General features: G+C 45.8%; 1 protein-coding gene across 1 annotated transcript in view; it reads left to right on the top strand.

Moving 5' to 3' along the window:
• The window catches only part of MTMR10 (myotubularin related protein 10), a 36,752-nt gene extending 21,365 nt beyond the window's left edge, over positions 1-15,387 (top strand). The window contains exons 6-16 of the mRNA NM_001193073.3: positions 234-324; positions 6,012-6,171; positions 6,649-6,736; positions 6,817-6,905; positions 7,302-7,432; positions 8,468-8,537; positions 9,146-9,216; positions 10,698-10,867; positions 11,954-12,124; positions 13,216-13,398; positions 14,154-15,387. Coding sequence (NP_001180002.1) covers positions 234-324; positions 6,012-6,171; positions 6,649-6,736; positions 6,817-6,905; positions 7,302-7,432; positions 8,468-8,537; positions 9,146-9,216; positions 10,698-10,867; positions 11,954-12,124; positions 13,216-13,398; positions 14,154-14,750 — 1,821 coding nt within the window. The 3' untranslated portion in view covers positions 14,751-15,387. The remainder of the gene's footprint in view (positions 1-233; positions 325-6,011; positions 6,172-6,648; positions 6,737-6,816; positions 6,906-7,301; positions 7,433-8,467; positions 8,538-9,145; positions 9,217-10,697; positions 10,868-11,953; positions 12,125-13,215; positions 13,399-14,153) is intronic.
• The last annotated feature ends 1,637 nt before the right edge of the window (positions 15,388-17,024 follow it).

Below are 17,024 nucleotides of genomic sequence, written 5' to 3'. Positions count from 1 at the left end.
GTACTGAACACTTAGCGTGTAGTCACTGAAGATTGAACAGTGTCTGGGGGCACAGCAGTGAATGAGGTCCCTGGCCTGAGAGAGCCCATTCCAGCTCTGGGTCAGCAGGAAAACATGGAAACATGTGTCCATAGACCTTGCCTCAGATGATGCTCCCCACACCCAAGGCCTCGTTGTACGTTTCATTTAACCACGTGTGTTGAAATCAATTCTAAATGTAGAATTTTTCCTAGGTATGCCTTGCAATAGCTCATTATTCCCAGCCAACAGACCTCCAGCTACTCTTTGCATTTGAATATGTTGGGAAAAAATACCACAATTCAGGTAAATATGAAAATATTAACTACTGTGACTAACTTTACATTGTCTTAAATTTTATTCTTATGTTTTATGAGAAGCCTCCAAGTACCTGAGCCTTAATGATTGTTGAATTATTACCTTCATAACTATAAGAGAATTAAGCGCTCTGTGCTAAAAGAGATAATATTTGTCAGATTATTTCCTTTAAAAGTGAAGAACCTATAAGCAACTGTAACGAAGGCTTATGGGAAGCGTGTCAAGTGTTTTACCTGCAGTCAGTGGCTTGTGTTTTATGATGAAGGAAGATGACTCTCCCTCTCCACCATTAATTGGTAGCTTGAGTTAAAGTAATCTTTTAAGAAAACTGGAGGAAATTAAACCACATCTGAAATTCATAATCTTTTTTGGAAAGGTGATTTCATGCAAAAGCTGAAGTGGCTGAACTCTTTAATGGACTTCATTAAGTCATAATATTGACTTTATAATTATGAATAAGATTCATGAAAGGAAGATGAGCATTCATCCAAAGGACAAAAAACAGTGTATTTTAAACCATTTTTACAAAAGTGAATAGTTCTGTTCACATAGATGTCAGTGATGACACCACCAAAGAAAATTGTAAGTGATCATATAATTCTGAGTTCTTTTATATACAAATGTAATTTTGATCAACCGGTTTCCTTTTTTTAACCTCATAAAAGGCTAGAGGAAAATCAATGAGGTCATGTGTTACTTCATCCCGTCGTAGGTTAGTGACCATCTGTCTATTGCTTGCTGAGTCTCATGCTTGCCCTGTCTTTAAGGGAGCAGGAAGACTCAGCTGCATGTTTGTAGTGAAAGGTCCCTTCACCTAGCCAGCATGGTCCTGATGGGGAGCTTGTAAGTTACTAATTTTACTGGCCTTTTACATTTTGTTAGAACATGTATAGTAATCTAAGTAATGTGTGTAATAAAAGTGTATTCCAGTATCATGTTGTAACTGCATTAAGACGCAGGAGCAGCACGTAGCACCCACAGATGCATGTGGTGTCAGTGTACTTCACTGCTTTAGACGATGCTCCTAAACACTGCAGAGATGACAGGTGGAAGTCATAGTTTTTGTCTTATGGTACTGTACTAGAAGAAATCGGATAACAAAATGTTTGTAACTTAATTTTTTGTATCAAAATATAACTGTTTTTAACTTAGGCTTGAACAATACAAATAATTTTTTCATTTCTTAACATAAAGAAAATCCACTTATTGTCTGAAGATGAGGTGCTATAAGTCTGCACTAGGAGGTAGACAGATGGCCCTCTGACCCATCATCAGGCTGCAGATGCGATCCTCAGGGTTAGCCCCAATCACACTCTCACCTCTCCTAGGAGGGCCTTTGATTCCTACGGTTCATGATACAGACCAGCTGCCTTTTTTCTGGTAGGAACGAGTCCAATGTAGGGACCTGCAAGTTCTGCACAGTGTGATGCCTGGAACTCAGCCAGGACAGTGAACTGTCTGATGCATTTGGTGACCTGAGGCCTGATTCCCTGACTGCTCACGGTTGTATCCATCCACTCCTTGTGGGCATGTTTGGGATGTTAATATTTTAAATAGTTTATTCAGTCCATAGCCCTTCTACCACTGGGTTTCCTTATTCCCATCCATCACTTCTGTATCTTCTCACTTGTCGAGAAAGTAATGATTGACGATTAACCTGTAAAATATCTAGGAGCACTTTATATTGCATCCTTCAGACTCCTCCTCCTCGGCAGGCACTTCATACATGTAGTGCTCAGCCAGAGTTCTAGGAAGATTCCTCTTAGGGTAACATCCTTTCATACCCTCCCTGCTGTTGCAGAAGGTACACTGCATCTGTAAGATCAAAGGAGGCCTGAAATTTCCACACACTGTAGTCAGAATCCATTAAACTGTGAGTGGAATACCCAGTAACCCACCCTTGACCTTCAGGATGACACCTTGATTCAGCAGCTGGATTAAAGAAGCTGTTACTACAGGCAGGCAGGCAACAAAGCTGTTCTCACAGCCGGGACGAGCAGCAGGAGGATGTGCCCAGCAGTTATCTAAAAGCCTTTTAGCTGGCCTTAGTCGTTCTGAGGTTTTCTCTTATGTTCAGCATCACTTGAATACTTCTGGGAGAATTCTGATATTTGGGAAGATGCCCGGCACCTGCGGGTGGGACATCCCTTGGGACAACCCCCACGCTGACACCGTGGGAGGCATAGGCACAAACAGAAACAGTAGTTCTGTTTTTCCTCTTCTAACCTGAAAGCAACCACAAGGATGCTGTTTTCACCAGTCAGTGTATAATTGGACAAATAACGTCCAAAAGATACAGGTCCATCTTTGTTATGAAATTGACAAGAGGTCAGATTGTGCTTCTGGACTAAAGATTGAGAACCCCGGGTTCCTGACAGGCCCAGGATCAGCAGTTCCACCCTGTGATAGACCCCTGCTTACAGATGGGACAAGAACATCTCGGGGTGCAGTGTAAACTCTGCAAGAAAGTCAAGTCTGTGACGTCGTTTTGTTTTGCAATCTTATCCTCCTTTTATAAGCATTGGATGTTCCTTTAGGTGCTTATTGAAAAACCACTTGCCAGAGAACGAACTCCATTCAAAACTGTAGAAAGTTTTAGTTTGTTGTTTGTCAGTTCTTCCAACATTCACATGTAGCTGTGAATGGTTGTGACTGGTACTCTGTCTCTGCAGTAGGAATGCGTCAGCCTATACACCAGAATCCCTTTTGGGAGAGCTTTTAAAAGACAGTAACACTGGCGCCACCCAGCCCATGAGGTCTGAATGTTGCATCCGAACCACTTTGTTGACTCAGCTCTCTGGAACTTCTTCATGATCATGGTTCTGTTCTTCCCTTCCTCGCCCTCTGTGTGACCCTGATTTCTGCAGTGTCAATGAAGTGATGGGCTTTGTTTTCCTGTGTTGACTGCTTTATGGTCTTTACTGTTGCTTGAGGCCATTCTAACTATGGAGGGGCTGGTTACATGGAAACTCTGTAGGACTAGAGTCTGGGATAAGACCTGTGAACGGTGTCACAGGAGCTAGTGAAGGTCAGGATTGCTCCCTGTCCTGTCCCTGTCAGCTGGCTGAGGACGGCTATCCTGAGACCTAAGTCAGCAACGTCAGGGTGGCTGGCTCTTCTAGAGGACCAACCCAGCCAGCCTTCCCTGGGCACCTGTACACAGGCATGGGCTTCGGGCCTTGGGACTTCCTGGAAAGCATAAAAATTGCCAGACTCGCTAGTGACAGAGTACCTGCTGCACATCCCATAATAAGCTCTCGCTGGAGAAGATGTCGAGTGTCCAAGATCCCTGATCCTGGCGGCTGAGACGTGGACAGTGAGTGTGTTCTCAGCCCAGCTTCCTAGTCTTCGACCTCAGGACACTGAGAAGCATGCAGTCCTGGCTCCCCGCTAGGGCAGAGCTGCTATAGTATTTACAAGCTCCTGGCGAAAGTCCACGGTATTCTTTTAGCTACTCTGTGGTGGTGGTCTCAGTGCTTGGCGGGGACCTCTGTGCGGTGGTGGTAAAGGCAGCATTTCTTTTCTTGGTTTGAATGTGGATGATGTTTGGTGTTTGTTTCTGATAAATAGCCTTTATCGAGTTAAGGAAATCCCCTTTTATTCCTAATTTGCTAAAATTTGCTATTTTTAAAATCACGAGCATGTGTCGAACTCTGTCAAATGTTTTTCTGTTCTTGGAAGGGTTTTCCCCCCTTTAATTTGGTCATATGATGAAATTCTTAGGTTTTCTAACATTGGCTAGCTTGTTGTGGGTTTTGGTGTTTTGGAACACTGAGTAAAGCGGGAATTGCCTGGGAGTTCCATGTGGGTTCTGAGTTCTAGAGCAGTCATGGGTCCCAGCATGTTCCTGTGGCTGTCACTCTTAAGAGCAGGTGCTGAGACGGAGCAGCATGCCAGGATGTGGGCTTAGAAGGAACATTTTAACTTTTAACAAGCTCTGCTAGAATCATGATCATCATAATTCTGATGCCACTTAAAAGATAAAATCCGAAATTCCTATTCTGGCACCTGAGACCCTTCCTGATCTAGAGTCATGAGTGCTGTCCAGTGGTGGCGTGTCCTGTGCCCTGCATTGTCTAGTAGTGAAGTCACTGGCCGTATGTGGCTGTTGAGCACTGGAATGTGCCTAATGCAGCTGAGGAACTGAATTTAAAATCTAGGTTAAACTTAAATTTCAGTTGAAATGTAAAGAGCATGTGTGGCTGGTGCTTGCTCTTTGGTACAGCATACCTGTGCATCTGGGCATTCTCCAACCTCCCTGCCGCCACCTCTGGCACCCTTACTGCACTTAAGGTAGTTCAGTACTCAATGGTGTACAAATTGGCCACATTTCTTAAGTCCAGCTCTGCCCAGCATGCCCCTCTCCTTTTCATCAGCCACTGGGCAGCGCTTGCTTTGGCTGGTTCCTTAGGACTCTGCTCAGAGCATCTCGGGTCAGAAGCCTTCCTGCCCCACCCACCCTGTGGCCCCAGCAACAGCGCAGGGCTTCCTGTTTCTCATCACTCACGTCCACCCAGTGCACTGACAAGCACCTTGAAGTAGGGGTGAAACCTTACTTGTTTTTCCATTTTCAGGCCTTAGCCTGTGGTCACATCTCAGAAAATACCTGTTTTACAGCAGGTTTAGTAAGTAGTCCATGGGAACGGGCATGTCATGTTCACTGGATGGAGAAGGGTCTTCACAACTACAGGGGGATGGGAGTTGGAGAGCACTCGGCAACAAGGGTCAGGGCAGGCCTGCGAGGGCACTTCAAGAGAATGCAGTTGGAGATGTTGGGGCAAGGGCAGCATCCTGAAAGCCTGTTTCTCAGGAAGCGTGTCTTGTGGCAGCAATTGGCTGGGCTGAGTCCAGCTCAAGTAGGGAGAGCCCAGGCTGAGAGGGGTGCCCTGTGTCACCCAGAGTGGACCCTTCTTTCCCTCTGGTCCCTCTGAGGCCCTCCTGAGGCTATGCACATGCTCCTAGCAGGTTGCAGCACTTCTCAAGTGGAAAGATTCCTTGCTTGGGAAGGTCAGGTCCTGGCCTCTCTAACCCTCCATTGCACTGGCCCTCTAGTGGAGTGTGAGGAGTCCACATGAGCTTATCATCAGAGGAAAGCTGAGTAGAGACCAAGAGTGTCACAGTGAGTCACAGTAGGAAAGGGCTGAGAAGTCAGTAGCCGGGAGATGAAAGGTCCGGACGGCTCAAGAGTGCAGGCGCTGGTGGATGCATTCTCTCTCTAGGCAAAACCAGCAGTGACCTGGGTTCATGCTTCAGACTGGGGCAAGGGGTTAAGAGTGACCACAAACAGTTGAAAGTTGAGGAGGTGATGACTGGAGAGGAAATGTGGAAGCAGCATTGTTCATGCCCTGAGAAGGTAGTCAGTGAATGTAACGGGCAGTGTGTGATGTAGAGTGAGAGTGGTCCAGGTGGCCATGTGAGAGCCTTCTCTAGTGCCGGAAGGCACTGCAGGCAGAGCCAGTGGGTGGACAGGGCATGGAGGTGCTGCAGGAATGGACGTGGGGGCTGTCCTGAGAGGAGGGTCTGCCTCTTGGCCAGGACAGGTGAGGACAGGCCAGGACAGGTGAGGTGGTCTTGGAGAGACTGGAGACAAACAGGGATGCTACATCACAGTGTGTTGGCGACAGGAGGCAGGAGGGGATTCAGAGCTGGCTTAATACTGTTGCTTTTTCTTGTAGCCAGCAAAGCTAATGGAGCACCCTTGGGAGCTGGGGGCGGCGGCAGCCAGAAGACGCCACTGTTCGAGACGTACTCAGACTGGGACAGGGAGGTGAAGAGGACAGGTGCCTCGGGCTGGAGGGTCTGCTCCATCAACGAGGGCTACATGATCTCCACGTGGTGAGTTCGCTCTGGCAGGGTGCTCACTGCCGGGGCGCTTTTAGGGGTAGTTGTCAGACTCTACCGTCATTGGTAACTGGATGGGAAACAGACAAGAGGGAGAGAGAAGGAGTTGATGCTTCTCGGTAGACTTGAGGGTCAGGTTGGGTTGGTGTGACTGGTGGTTCCTATCCCATAGCCTGTTGAGAGGACCAGGGTAGATTTTGTTTTTTTTTTTTTTAAGAAATTGCATACATGTTTGATTAGTAGTCATTCTAGACAATATTTCAAATGCTTCCTTTGGATTCTTTCTCTGCTATAATATAGCTTTTGGGATAACTGACCACGTCACATCTGTTTTCGACTGTGTCTAGGCTCATCAGTGTACCCACAGTGCTCCCCAGGTGGGGTGCACATTAGTTAAAGTGGGGTCTGCAGAGCATGCTTGTCCCACTGGAAGCCAAGCTCTCACATCATGATTTGTGTTTTCATCTGCAGCCTTCCAGAGTACTTTGTGGTGCCGAGCTCGCTAGCAGATCAAGACCTGAAGGTCTTCTCCCATTCTTTTGTTGGAAGACGGATGCCAGTAAGTGAGGCCTGCTGGGTCTCTCCAATACTGTGTTCCACTTTCCAGCCGGTTAAGTAAAGACCCTGCTTCTCTCCTAGTTCTGGTGCTGGAGCCACTCGAATGGCAGTGCCCTCGTGCGCACAGCTCTCATAAGAGATGTGCTGCAGCAGAGGAAGATTGAGCAGAGGTAAGTGGGCCACCACCCTCAGAGCTTGGGGTATCTTTGTCATTCTAGCTAGAGTCAGAAAGCACCATGTACTTCATACAAGCATTACCACTGTGGAGAGGATATGAACGTATTAAAATTAACTCTCAGGTTATACTAAACGTAGTTTAGTTCTTTGGCATACAAGGATCTTTTGTTGCTGACATCTTGCTGTAGTGTTGCCTCTAAAGAACTTTCAGAGTGCAGTGATTCCCAGGCAAGACACTGCAGAATGAATCAAGTTTTTCTTATAGTTCAATGCGCCTAGGTTTATCAAGTCACACCAAGATGGTGGCATAGTTAGCTCATAGTAGGTGCTCAAAACATATATGTTGAATAAAAGAATGAATAGTGACTCAAAGGTTTTGTCTTTATTAGGATTTGTAATGCAATAACTAAAAGTCATCCACAGAGAAATGATGTCTACAAGTCAGATTTGGACAAGACCTTACCCAACATCCAAGATATTCAGGTGGCTTTTGTAAAACTTAAACAACTGTGTGTTAATGGTAATTTTATTTTTATTATATATATGCATATGTAAACAGTGACTGGGTGATTCTATGAGGCATTGTATGAGGCATGTCAGGAAAAATGACATTACCTAAAAATTTAGAAATAGTTAATAAGTAAAGGCTCATTGAGATACCTGTACAAATTAATATTATATGAGAATGTCAGAAGCTCTTAGAAAATGAAGTTTAAGCTGCGTTTAGTTTTGGAGGAAAAGTGTCTGCTAGTAGAACAGTGTGTAACCTCACAAACAAACAAAGACCCTAATGTGCTGAGTTATGTTTTGAGCCACATGAGAATGTGTGCAGCCTCAGAGTTCACGTATGTTTGCTGGAGCACATGCTCACGGGGTGCTTCGATGTGCCCCTGGATGGCTGACTCACAGGAAAGGGCCCTTGGTGTGAAGGGTGCGCAGAGAACCCCTCGTCACTGGGTGTGGAGAGGCAGCAGGACTGGAAGGCGAGCTGGGGTGGGAGTGTGTGTTTGGAAACACAGCAACTGTATCTTTCAGCCGTCCAGTCCTCGGGGTGGCTAGGGATGGGGTTTGTGAGCCAAGGGGCTTGAGATGAGCCAGGACAGGCCCTGCCAGGAAGCTGCCCCCTTCCCTGCAGGGGTTGCCACCAAGGCCATGTCAGCCAGGCACTGGCAGCAGGGAGGGGTGGGAGGCAGGGAGGGCCAGGCCGGTGGTGAGGAGGCTGGGGAGGGAAGGCCAGAGTCAGGGAAGGCCAGGTCAGCAGCTCTAGGAGGCAGAGGTGGTTGGAGTCTCCAAGATTTCCCCGAAAGAGTCAGAGAGGAGACGGAGGCCTGGGGAGTGCTTGGTTCCATTCCTTATAGAACTGTAGTGCGACCTCTTAAATGTTTTTATTATTAAATGCAAATGTATTACACTTCTTGAAGCCAACTTTTAAGTATTAGAAACTGTGATGTATCATCTAACTCTCAATTGATCATGTTAAGAAGCCCGGAAGTAGTATATTGAATATATATACGAGTTACATATAGAATTACATATGTAATTATATTAATTGCAGAACCGTTTGAAGAAACTGAAGAGAAATGGCTGTCTTCACTGGAGAATACACGGTGGTTGGAATATGTAAGGTTTGTACAACTGCTTTCTTTTTCTCCTAACTCTTTATTTTGAAATAATTATATATCCGCAGGAGGTGCAAAAATATTACAGAGCCATGCACTCCTCACCTGCTTCCCAGTGGTAACAGCTCACATAACTGGATGATGGTTGTGGAGCCGAGAAGCTGACAGTGGTCTAAGCTAGGCCCTGTTCAGCATTTATAATCAGGTGTTCTCGTGTGTTTATGTGTGGTTTCATCACATTTGTAGACCCACGTGACCACCAACAGAGTCAGGATGCAGACTGCCCCATCACTACATCTCCCTCCTGCCACCCCTGGAGGGCTGCGCCCCCATCCCCTACAGCTCCACCCCTGCCCCCTGGGAGCCACTCATCTCTTCTTCGTCTCTGTAGTTGGGTGATTTCAAGAAGGTCATGTAAATCAGCAAAGGTTAATGAATTCCCTGATTCAAAAACCAAACTGTATTCATATAAATACTGAAGAAACTCAGAAAGGTTACAGAGACTACAAATGGGTATGGTGAGAGATTAGATTTGCTTGACATCAAGTACTTTAAACAATATATCTGTAATGGAAGTTTAGTTTTTAACATTGTGTTTCCCTTTCTGTTTCCAGGGCATTTCTTAAACATGCAGCAGAACTCGTGTATGTGCTAGAGAGCAAGCGTCTGTCTGTAGTGCTGCAAGGTAACCACTTCTGGCCACTGTGGTCTCTGGGCCACAGTATCTTGGGTGCTGTAGCTTTAGGGTACACTTTGAAATTAAGACATGTAAGTCCTCCAACCTTGTTACCAAAATTGTCTTGGTTATTCTAGGTCCTTTGCATTTCTGTGTAACTTTTAGGATCAGCAAAAAGCCTACTGGGTTTTGGATAGGACTATGTTGAACCAGAGACTGGGAGAATACTGTCTTAACATGGAATCTACCGATCCAGGAAATGAATGTCTCTCCATTTATGTGGGTTTTCTCTCATGTCATGTCAGCTTTATAGTTTTTAGTGTAGAACCCTAGAACTTATTTAGTTAAATCTGTTTTATTTTTGATGCTGTTGTGAATAGTTGCTTTTTAAATTTCATTTTCAGATGTATTGTGTACTCATTGTGTATAAAATCCCTACAACCTTACTAAATTAATTCATTAGTTTTAGTAGTGGTTTATGGATTCTTCAGGGGTTTTACATATGGACACTCATTGTCTGCAAATACAGTTATAGCTTGTTCCTCTCTAGTTTGAAATGCCTTGGATTCCTCTCTCTTGCCTGACTTCTCTGTGTAGAGCTTCCCGGACACTATACAGTAGAAGTGACAGAACAGACATCCTTGTCCTGCTGCCCATCTTAGGAGGAAAGTGTCCAGGATTTCACTGGCAAGAGTGATTTAGTTGTAGGTTTTTGTGGATTCCACCTGTCAGGTTGAATCTCTTCTTAGATTGCTGAGAGTTTTTATCCAGAATAAATGTTGAATTTTAATCAGACAGATGCTTTTTTATATCTAATGAGATGATCACGTAATTTTTGTCCTTTAATTTTTTATTATGGTGTGTTACTTTGTCGGGTGTTAAACCAACCTTGCATTTCTAGGATAAATTCTTGCATTCCTGAGATAATTTGGTTTGTTAATACTTTGTTGATGACGTTACATATAATGGATACTATATGATAGTTTTCTTCTGATTTTTGTGGCTGACTTTGATATCAGAGTATTCCTGGTCTTATTATTAAAGGACATCAGATATGAAAGATGGGAGCGAAGCATTTGCCATCTTGTCAGATGATGGTGGATAGTTCCCTTTCTCTCGTTCACCTCTGAGTCACCCTGTCGAGCTATCAGTGGAAAGATTGTGGGATATTTAATACTGTTGCCAAAACAGGAATAGAATGGACTCTTGGGAGATTTTTACCACAGATCATTGAAATGTAAAAAGAGTGAGGGCTACACTTCTGATATCTAGAAAACATTCATATGTAAAAGTCCATCTCTCCATTAAACATGAGTGTAAATGATCTGTAGGTAATATTTAGAGTTGCTGGCCTGAATGAAATGTCCTAACAAGGATGATCTCGAAGGCCGCCGCATACAGAACACCGAAGTGTATGCTCTACCTCCCATTCCGTCCTTCTCTGAGCATTCTGCTGTGTACTGAGTGTTGTCTTTCCGTTTCACTGACAGAGGAGGAGGGAAGAGACCTGAGCTGCATCATAGCTTCTCTGGTCCAAGTGATGCTGGACCCCTATTTCAGGACCATCACTGGGTTTCAGAGTCTGATACAGAAAGAGTGGGTCATGGCCGGATATCCATTCCTGGACAGATGCAACCACCTGAAGAGATCGGAGAAGGAGGTAACAAAGCCTTCATGCTTATCATCAGTCCTTCAGCGTGCACAGGGTAAAACCCCGTCATCATGGGGAGAGAGATTCTGTGCAGAAGGGGACAAGGAGGCTTTTAAAACATTGCCTTCACTACATCCTAGCTTCTTAGTCCAAGACTGACCCATGGATTAGAGTTCAAGTTGAGGTGTTTATGAAGACTATCGTAACTGTATGATAGGCAACACTCTAAAAATTAATCTGTTGAGTTTCTCTTAGTTGAAAACTGCTTGAAGAAATGCCAATAATACGGCAGGTCTTCTGTAAGCAGACAATAGGCATGTTAGGTATTTTGGAAAACCAGCTTTGGAGTATCATAATTTCTTAAAATGGGGTACATGTGTTAAGGGAGAGAGGCTGGGGGGCACATGTAAGAGCTGCGAGGCTGGCACGGCCTCGAGTCCTTGTGGGACTGTGAGCCCTGCAGTGTCCCATGTCAGGGAGGCTCCTAAGAGCACTGCTGACTCGCTGTCCCGTGTAACAGTCCCTGCCATCTGAGGAAGCCCCAGCAGTGAATGCTTCCCGTGTTGACTCTGACTCATCAAGACACACTGGGTGGGTGCTGGGGCTGCTGCCAGCTGCTGCATTGAGGGTGTGCCCCAGGACCCCGAGGCCACACGAGCCAGTCTCTGAAACCCAGGAATGTCTCTGGATGCTGACTGCAGGGTCAGCCAAAAGTTGTTACAGAAGCTGCTTTTTGGTTTGGATGTTTTTCGTTTTAAATGTTCTGAAGAACTGTTTCCAGGTTTGGCTTAAACACTTATTTCCCTGTTCCCCCTTCACAGGGCGATTCCCTGCCTCTCTTTCTAGTTCACCACTTCAGCGTGGTGGACTTGTTGGGCAGAGAGGTGCTGAGACATGTCCCAGGCCAGCCTTGGTTTTAGGGTGCCATGGCCCCCTAGACGCCATGGCCGTCTAGTCTACTCATGTACGCTGAGCTCAGCTTTGGGGCCACGCACACAGGCCTCACTGTCTACTAATCTCTCCATCATGTCAGTGAGAAGTTTGGGGGTAGACATGGGCCCTGCGGGTAATCTCATTTCCTTGTGTGTATGCCAGGCTCCTGTGTTCCTGCTCTTCCTGGACACCACGTGGCAGCTGCTGGAGCAGTGCCCGGCGGCCTTCGAGTTCTCTGAGACTTACCTGGCGGTGCTGCACGACAGCACCCGTGTGGCCCTGTTTGGCACCTTCCTGTTCAACTCTCCACACCAGCGTGTGCAACAGAGCACGGTGAGCACCCACCATGGCAACGTGCTGTAGCTGTGTTCCTATTAAACTGTCTCAGTTATGAATACCATTTTAAGCTGTAATTTCAGATGAATAACAGTCCAGGAACTTGAACCTGTTGCATTTGTATGAGTGCGCATTCTAGGTCTTTTTCTCTGACATTTATTGAAAGATGCAGCTTATTTTAACCACCGTAAATATACTTTTGTATTTATACGTTCACATTTGAGCTGTCTGAATGGGTAATTGGTAAGATCCTGTTTGAAAACATTTATTTCCTAGGACAGTAGAATAAAAGGGGTATAAAGCAAATGACTTTTCTTTGGGAATTCTATGGGGAAGGAATTTGAGAGGAAACATAGGCATGATGCAAGACTGGAACTCTCACTGGGCACTGCTTCCCGAGTGTCCTCAGACCCTGATGCCATGGGGCAAGTCACTTTTACGTAGGCCTGTCAGCTTCCAGTCCCAGCTCTTAACCCAGAGGAAGAACCATGACTAGGGAGGGACTTGAAACCAGCTTCTGGTTGCCCTGGTGGAGCCTTCTGGAACCACGAGTTCTGTCTTATCCATGTCTGGAGCAGTGGGTGTAGCCACAGAGGCTGCAGTGCCCAGAAGGACGCTCTCATGGGTCTTCAGGAAAGACTGCAAGAGGGGCTGCCTTCACAGTGAGCTGTGGTCATAGCCAGGGCTACGACTCTGCTGAGTCTTGAGTTCCTCATCTGTGAAGCTGCTGCCTCAAATCAGCAGCTGAGCGTCCTGAAGACGCATGCTATTCAAGACTGGGTGTGAGCGTGTAAGGGGAGGGTTTGTTCAGGCCACTGCTCCAGGGTGAGCTCCCTCCACGAGTTCACACTCATGAACATGCTCACTGCCCAGGGGCCCCCTCCTCCTCATGCAAGGGCCATGCCCTCCTCGTGCCGGGTGCCAGCAACGTCTGGGGAGCAGAGTGTGCTGCTCCAGAGGGGTGGGAATCGCCCTCATTCAGAAAATTTCACTCGTATAACGATGAACAATTCATCAAAAAGGAAGTTACCACGAGAAAATCTTGAGTTTGGCATTTTTCACAAATGTTCAAATATTTTATTTTGCAGGAATTTGCTATAAGCAAAAATATCCAGCTGGGTGATGAGAAGGGTTTAAAATTCCCCTCCGTTTGGGACTGGTCTCTCCAGTTTACACCAAAGGATCGTACCCTTTTCCACAACCCCTTCTACATTGGAAAGAGCACGCCCTGTGTGCAGAATGGTTCTGTGAAGTCCTTTAAAAGGACAAAGGTAAACTACAAAAACGCACTAATGGTGGAAACCTGGTGTTTGCACACACATAACCAAAAACATCTTTTTCAGAACAGGGTATTAAAAGTCCAGGCACGTCCCATGACAGCATTGTTAATGCAGGTTTGAGGGGTCATTTGCTTTGTTTCTTTTATGGCTGTGCCGTGCAGCTCAGGAGATCTTAGTTCCCTAACCAGGGATTGAACCTGTACCCTTGGCAATGAGTGGGAGGAGTCTTAGCCAAAGTTTTTTTCATTATCATTATATTTGTGATGGTGATCTGTGACCAGTGATCTCTGATGTCACTACTGCAGAAAGATTACAACTCGCTTAGGTCTCAGATGAGGGTTAGCATTTTTAGCAGTAAAGTATTTAAGGTGTACACATTTTGTCTTTTTAGACATAATGCTGTTGCACACTTAATAAATTACCATATACTGGAAACATAACTTATATGTGCCGGGAAACCAAAAACCTGGTGTGACTTGCTTTATCGCGAATCCACTGTCTCCCAGAGGTCTGCCTATGACGGAGAGAATATATCAGCTCCACCCTCATACAGGCCACAGCCTGGCAAAGTCAAGGCCCAAGTGTCCAACTCCAGTGGAGGAGGACTGGAGCAAGTATTACCAAGGGAGGGACAAAATGTCCTTTAAGGTTGAAATTCTACCTGAGTGTATGTTCACCATCACACTTTTATCATCTCTCTGAAAGGGGAAGCTCCAGGAGAATAATGCTAGAATCTCTCTGTACAGAAAAGCTACAGCTCCACACTGAGAGGAATGCCAGCCTCCTTAAAGAACGGCATCATCAGTGAGGAGGAGTTACGGCCAAGAAGAAACTCACTAATCCTGCAGGTGAAGCCAGCGCCTCTAGAAACGAGGGACAGCCAGGACTGGGGCGCGGAGCGGTTCTTCCAAGAACGGGCCTCCAGGCCGGCCGACCTGCATGGGACCATCCTGCCACATCTCTCAGGTGCGCACATCAAGCTGTGGAAACTCTGCTACTTCCGCTGGGTCCCCGAGGCCCAGATCCAGCACGGGGGCTTCATTACGGCCTTCCACAAGCTCTCACTGCTGGCCGATGAGGTGGATGTCTTGAGCAGAGCGCTGCGACAGCCCCGGGGTGGCCCCATGCCAGCCCCCGGCCCCGAGCTGGCCCCAAGCAGGCTGTACTTCTGTGCCGGCGGCCCACACGATGCCCCAGGCACGCCGGACTTCCTCTCGTCCTCCTTCCCCTTCTCCCCGGTGGGCAATCTGTGCAGGCGGAGCATTTCGGGGACACCGCTGAGCAAGTTTCTCAGTGGGGCCAAGATATGGCTATCCACTGAGACCCTCGCCAATGAAGACTGACCATCCTGAGGGACGAGCGGGACTGCCGACCCATGTGGGGCCAAGATATGGCTGTCCACTGAGACCCTCAAACGTGGAGACCAAGGGGGTCTTCCTGCACGTCCTGAGGGGTGAGCAGAACTGCTGCCCTACAGGTCGGACACACTCATCATTTATCTGTAACAACTGAAATTTGCACTAATTCTTAAAAACATGTTGAATTATGTTTTCTTCACAGTTTTTTAAAAGACAGGCCTAACTTTTGTTATTTATGTTCTCTCTCTGTCATGCTGGGTCAGGCTCGTTTTTAGGTCATTTGCAGGCAGACATTCCCATGATTTTATTACTGTGATCAGACTAATCAGGTTTTGTGTGTGGCATCTGTCTTTCTAACCACCTACTAATGCTTCCCTGATCCTTGGTCGGATTAGCAGCCCAAGCAGCAACCATCAGGGGAGTCAAGAACTAGTGTCTGGTGTATTTTCAAGAAGCATCCAGAAGACCCCAGTGGGTAGTCATGGGTATACGTGCATTTTTCTGGTCACTTTCATTATCTCTAGTTGAACTCACCTGAGAGTTGTGTGTTCCCACACTGTAATTTATTTTAGATTGCTGTCTGGGACCGTAGATCACTGTGTTTTAAAATCATGAGTTTGCTTAGGGCTAACTTTAAAATGATGTGCACTGTTGACTTCAAAAGCATTTGCTGTAGATAATATAATTAAACTTAGAAGTGCCTTTGATTATTAACTATTAAGATATGAATAGCACAGAGTAAAACAATTTGAGTTAGGATATCAGAGTCCCATCACACATCAGAAGGAGGCTAGTCATGAAGCCTCCAGCTAGAGTCACCTGGACACCCCAGGTCTGGGGGTCGGAGGGGAGCAGAGCCAGCACTGGCAGTATTACTGAGACCCAGCCACTCTGGGCACCTGCCCATGGAAAGGGGTGGTGAGCTCCCGAGTCAGGTCACCTGCAGGGAAGGACAGAGTGCCTGGCACTTGGGGAGGAAGGGCAGGTGAGTAGAGGTGGACTTCTCTCAGGGTATTGCCATTGTAACCAAGAGCGCTTGCCCTGCCCTGCCTGTGACAGCAGTGCTGAGGAGCCAGACGAAGACAGGTGTGCTCTTGTCTGAGCTCCTGATGGCAGGTGCTATGCCGGTTAGAGCCACCACAGCCTTCACTTTTGGGAAAAGATGGATGTTTGAAATATAGCTGTCATATCGTTGTCTTTTGTCTTAAACTGCCATCTTACGCTTTTCAAAAAATGTTTTAAAGTGTGCAGTTAGATTATGTCCTTTTCTAAAACAGGTTTTTTTCAAAACAGTGCTTTACCTTCATATGTAACAAACAGGTATTTCTGTTTGAATTACTTGCCTTTAAAAAATTGTTGGATAATGTCTCTGGATTTAAAAGGATGGAAGTTCCTATGCAGTGTCTAAGGAAGTCCATCTTGTGGATAAACCCAGTGTTTCTCCCAACCTGCCTAGAAAATAAGGGCTTTTTTAGTTATATAAGTTTATATAAGTAGCACTGTTGCCACAAGGACTTTTATAGTCCTTGACTGGAACCAGCTCCAGCCCCCTGAAAACCCCAAATCCCATCTTGCCACTGAAAGTGTAACAGTTCTTCCCCATTTTTCATTAGGCTGCTTTTTAATTATTACAAATTGTCCTAATTTGTTACTGTTTTTTCGGGTTGAGCATTTATTTCTCTATAGCTTTCTTCCCTATCACATTTATTTCAACCGTTGTAGTAAATGTTTTTAACTTGCAAGTTTTAAAATGATTAGGTACTCTTAATGCTGTTTTAAAGTAGAAAATATGCATATTTTTGTATGATAATCAAATGTAAAATACAGTATTTTATTTTTGCTGAACAGTTGTTATATCATGATTATTGTGCCACAGTTTATCGTGCATAATATGAACAACAACTATCCTAGCATTAAGTCCTGGCCCCTGCAGAGCCACCGGCCCCGTTGCTGGCCGAGGATGTGGGGACACGGTCTGAGGGCAGCACCGGACATGGATGCCCAGCTTCTGCTGACAGGGCCACGCGGGCAGACTCTCGGATCGGACTTCAAGGTGTAAAGTGTCTTACTGTTGTTCGTGATGGAAACCAACTTTAAAACCAAAAGTGTCTAACTTTATTTAAGAAAGTATATTAATTTGTGCTAACAGAGGGTGAAAACTGTTCAACACGTACTTCAACAAACTCTTCTTGCTATAGCAGTAACCTCAAGTAGCTGAAACTTGATTTTGAAAGAAAATGAAAACCTTTGTGCCTAAAA

Source organism: Bos taurus, chromosome 21, assembly GCF_002263795.3.
Source record: "Bos taurus isolate L1 Dominette 01449 registration number 42190680 breed Hereford chromosome 21, ARS-UCD2.0, whole genome shotgun sequence".
NCBI lineage: Eukaryota > Metazoa > Chordata > Mammalia > Artiodactyla > Bovidae > Bos > Bos taurus.
Note: the sequence above shows the minus strand (reverse complement) of the source record. Positions and strands in the feature narration are given on the sequence as shown.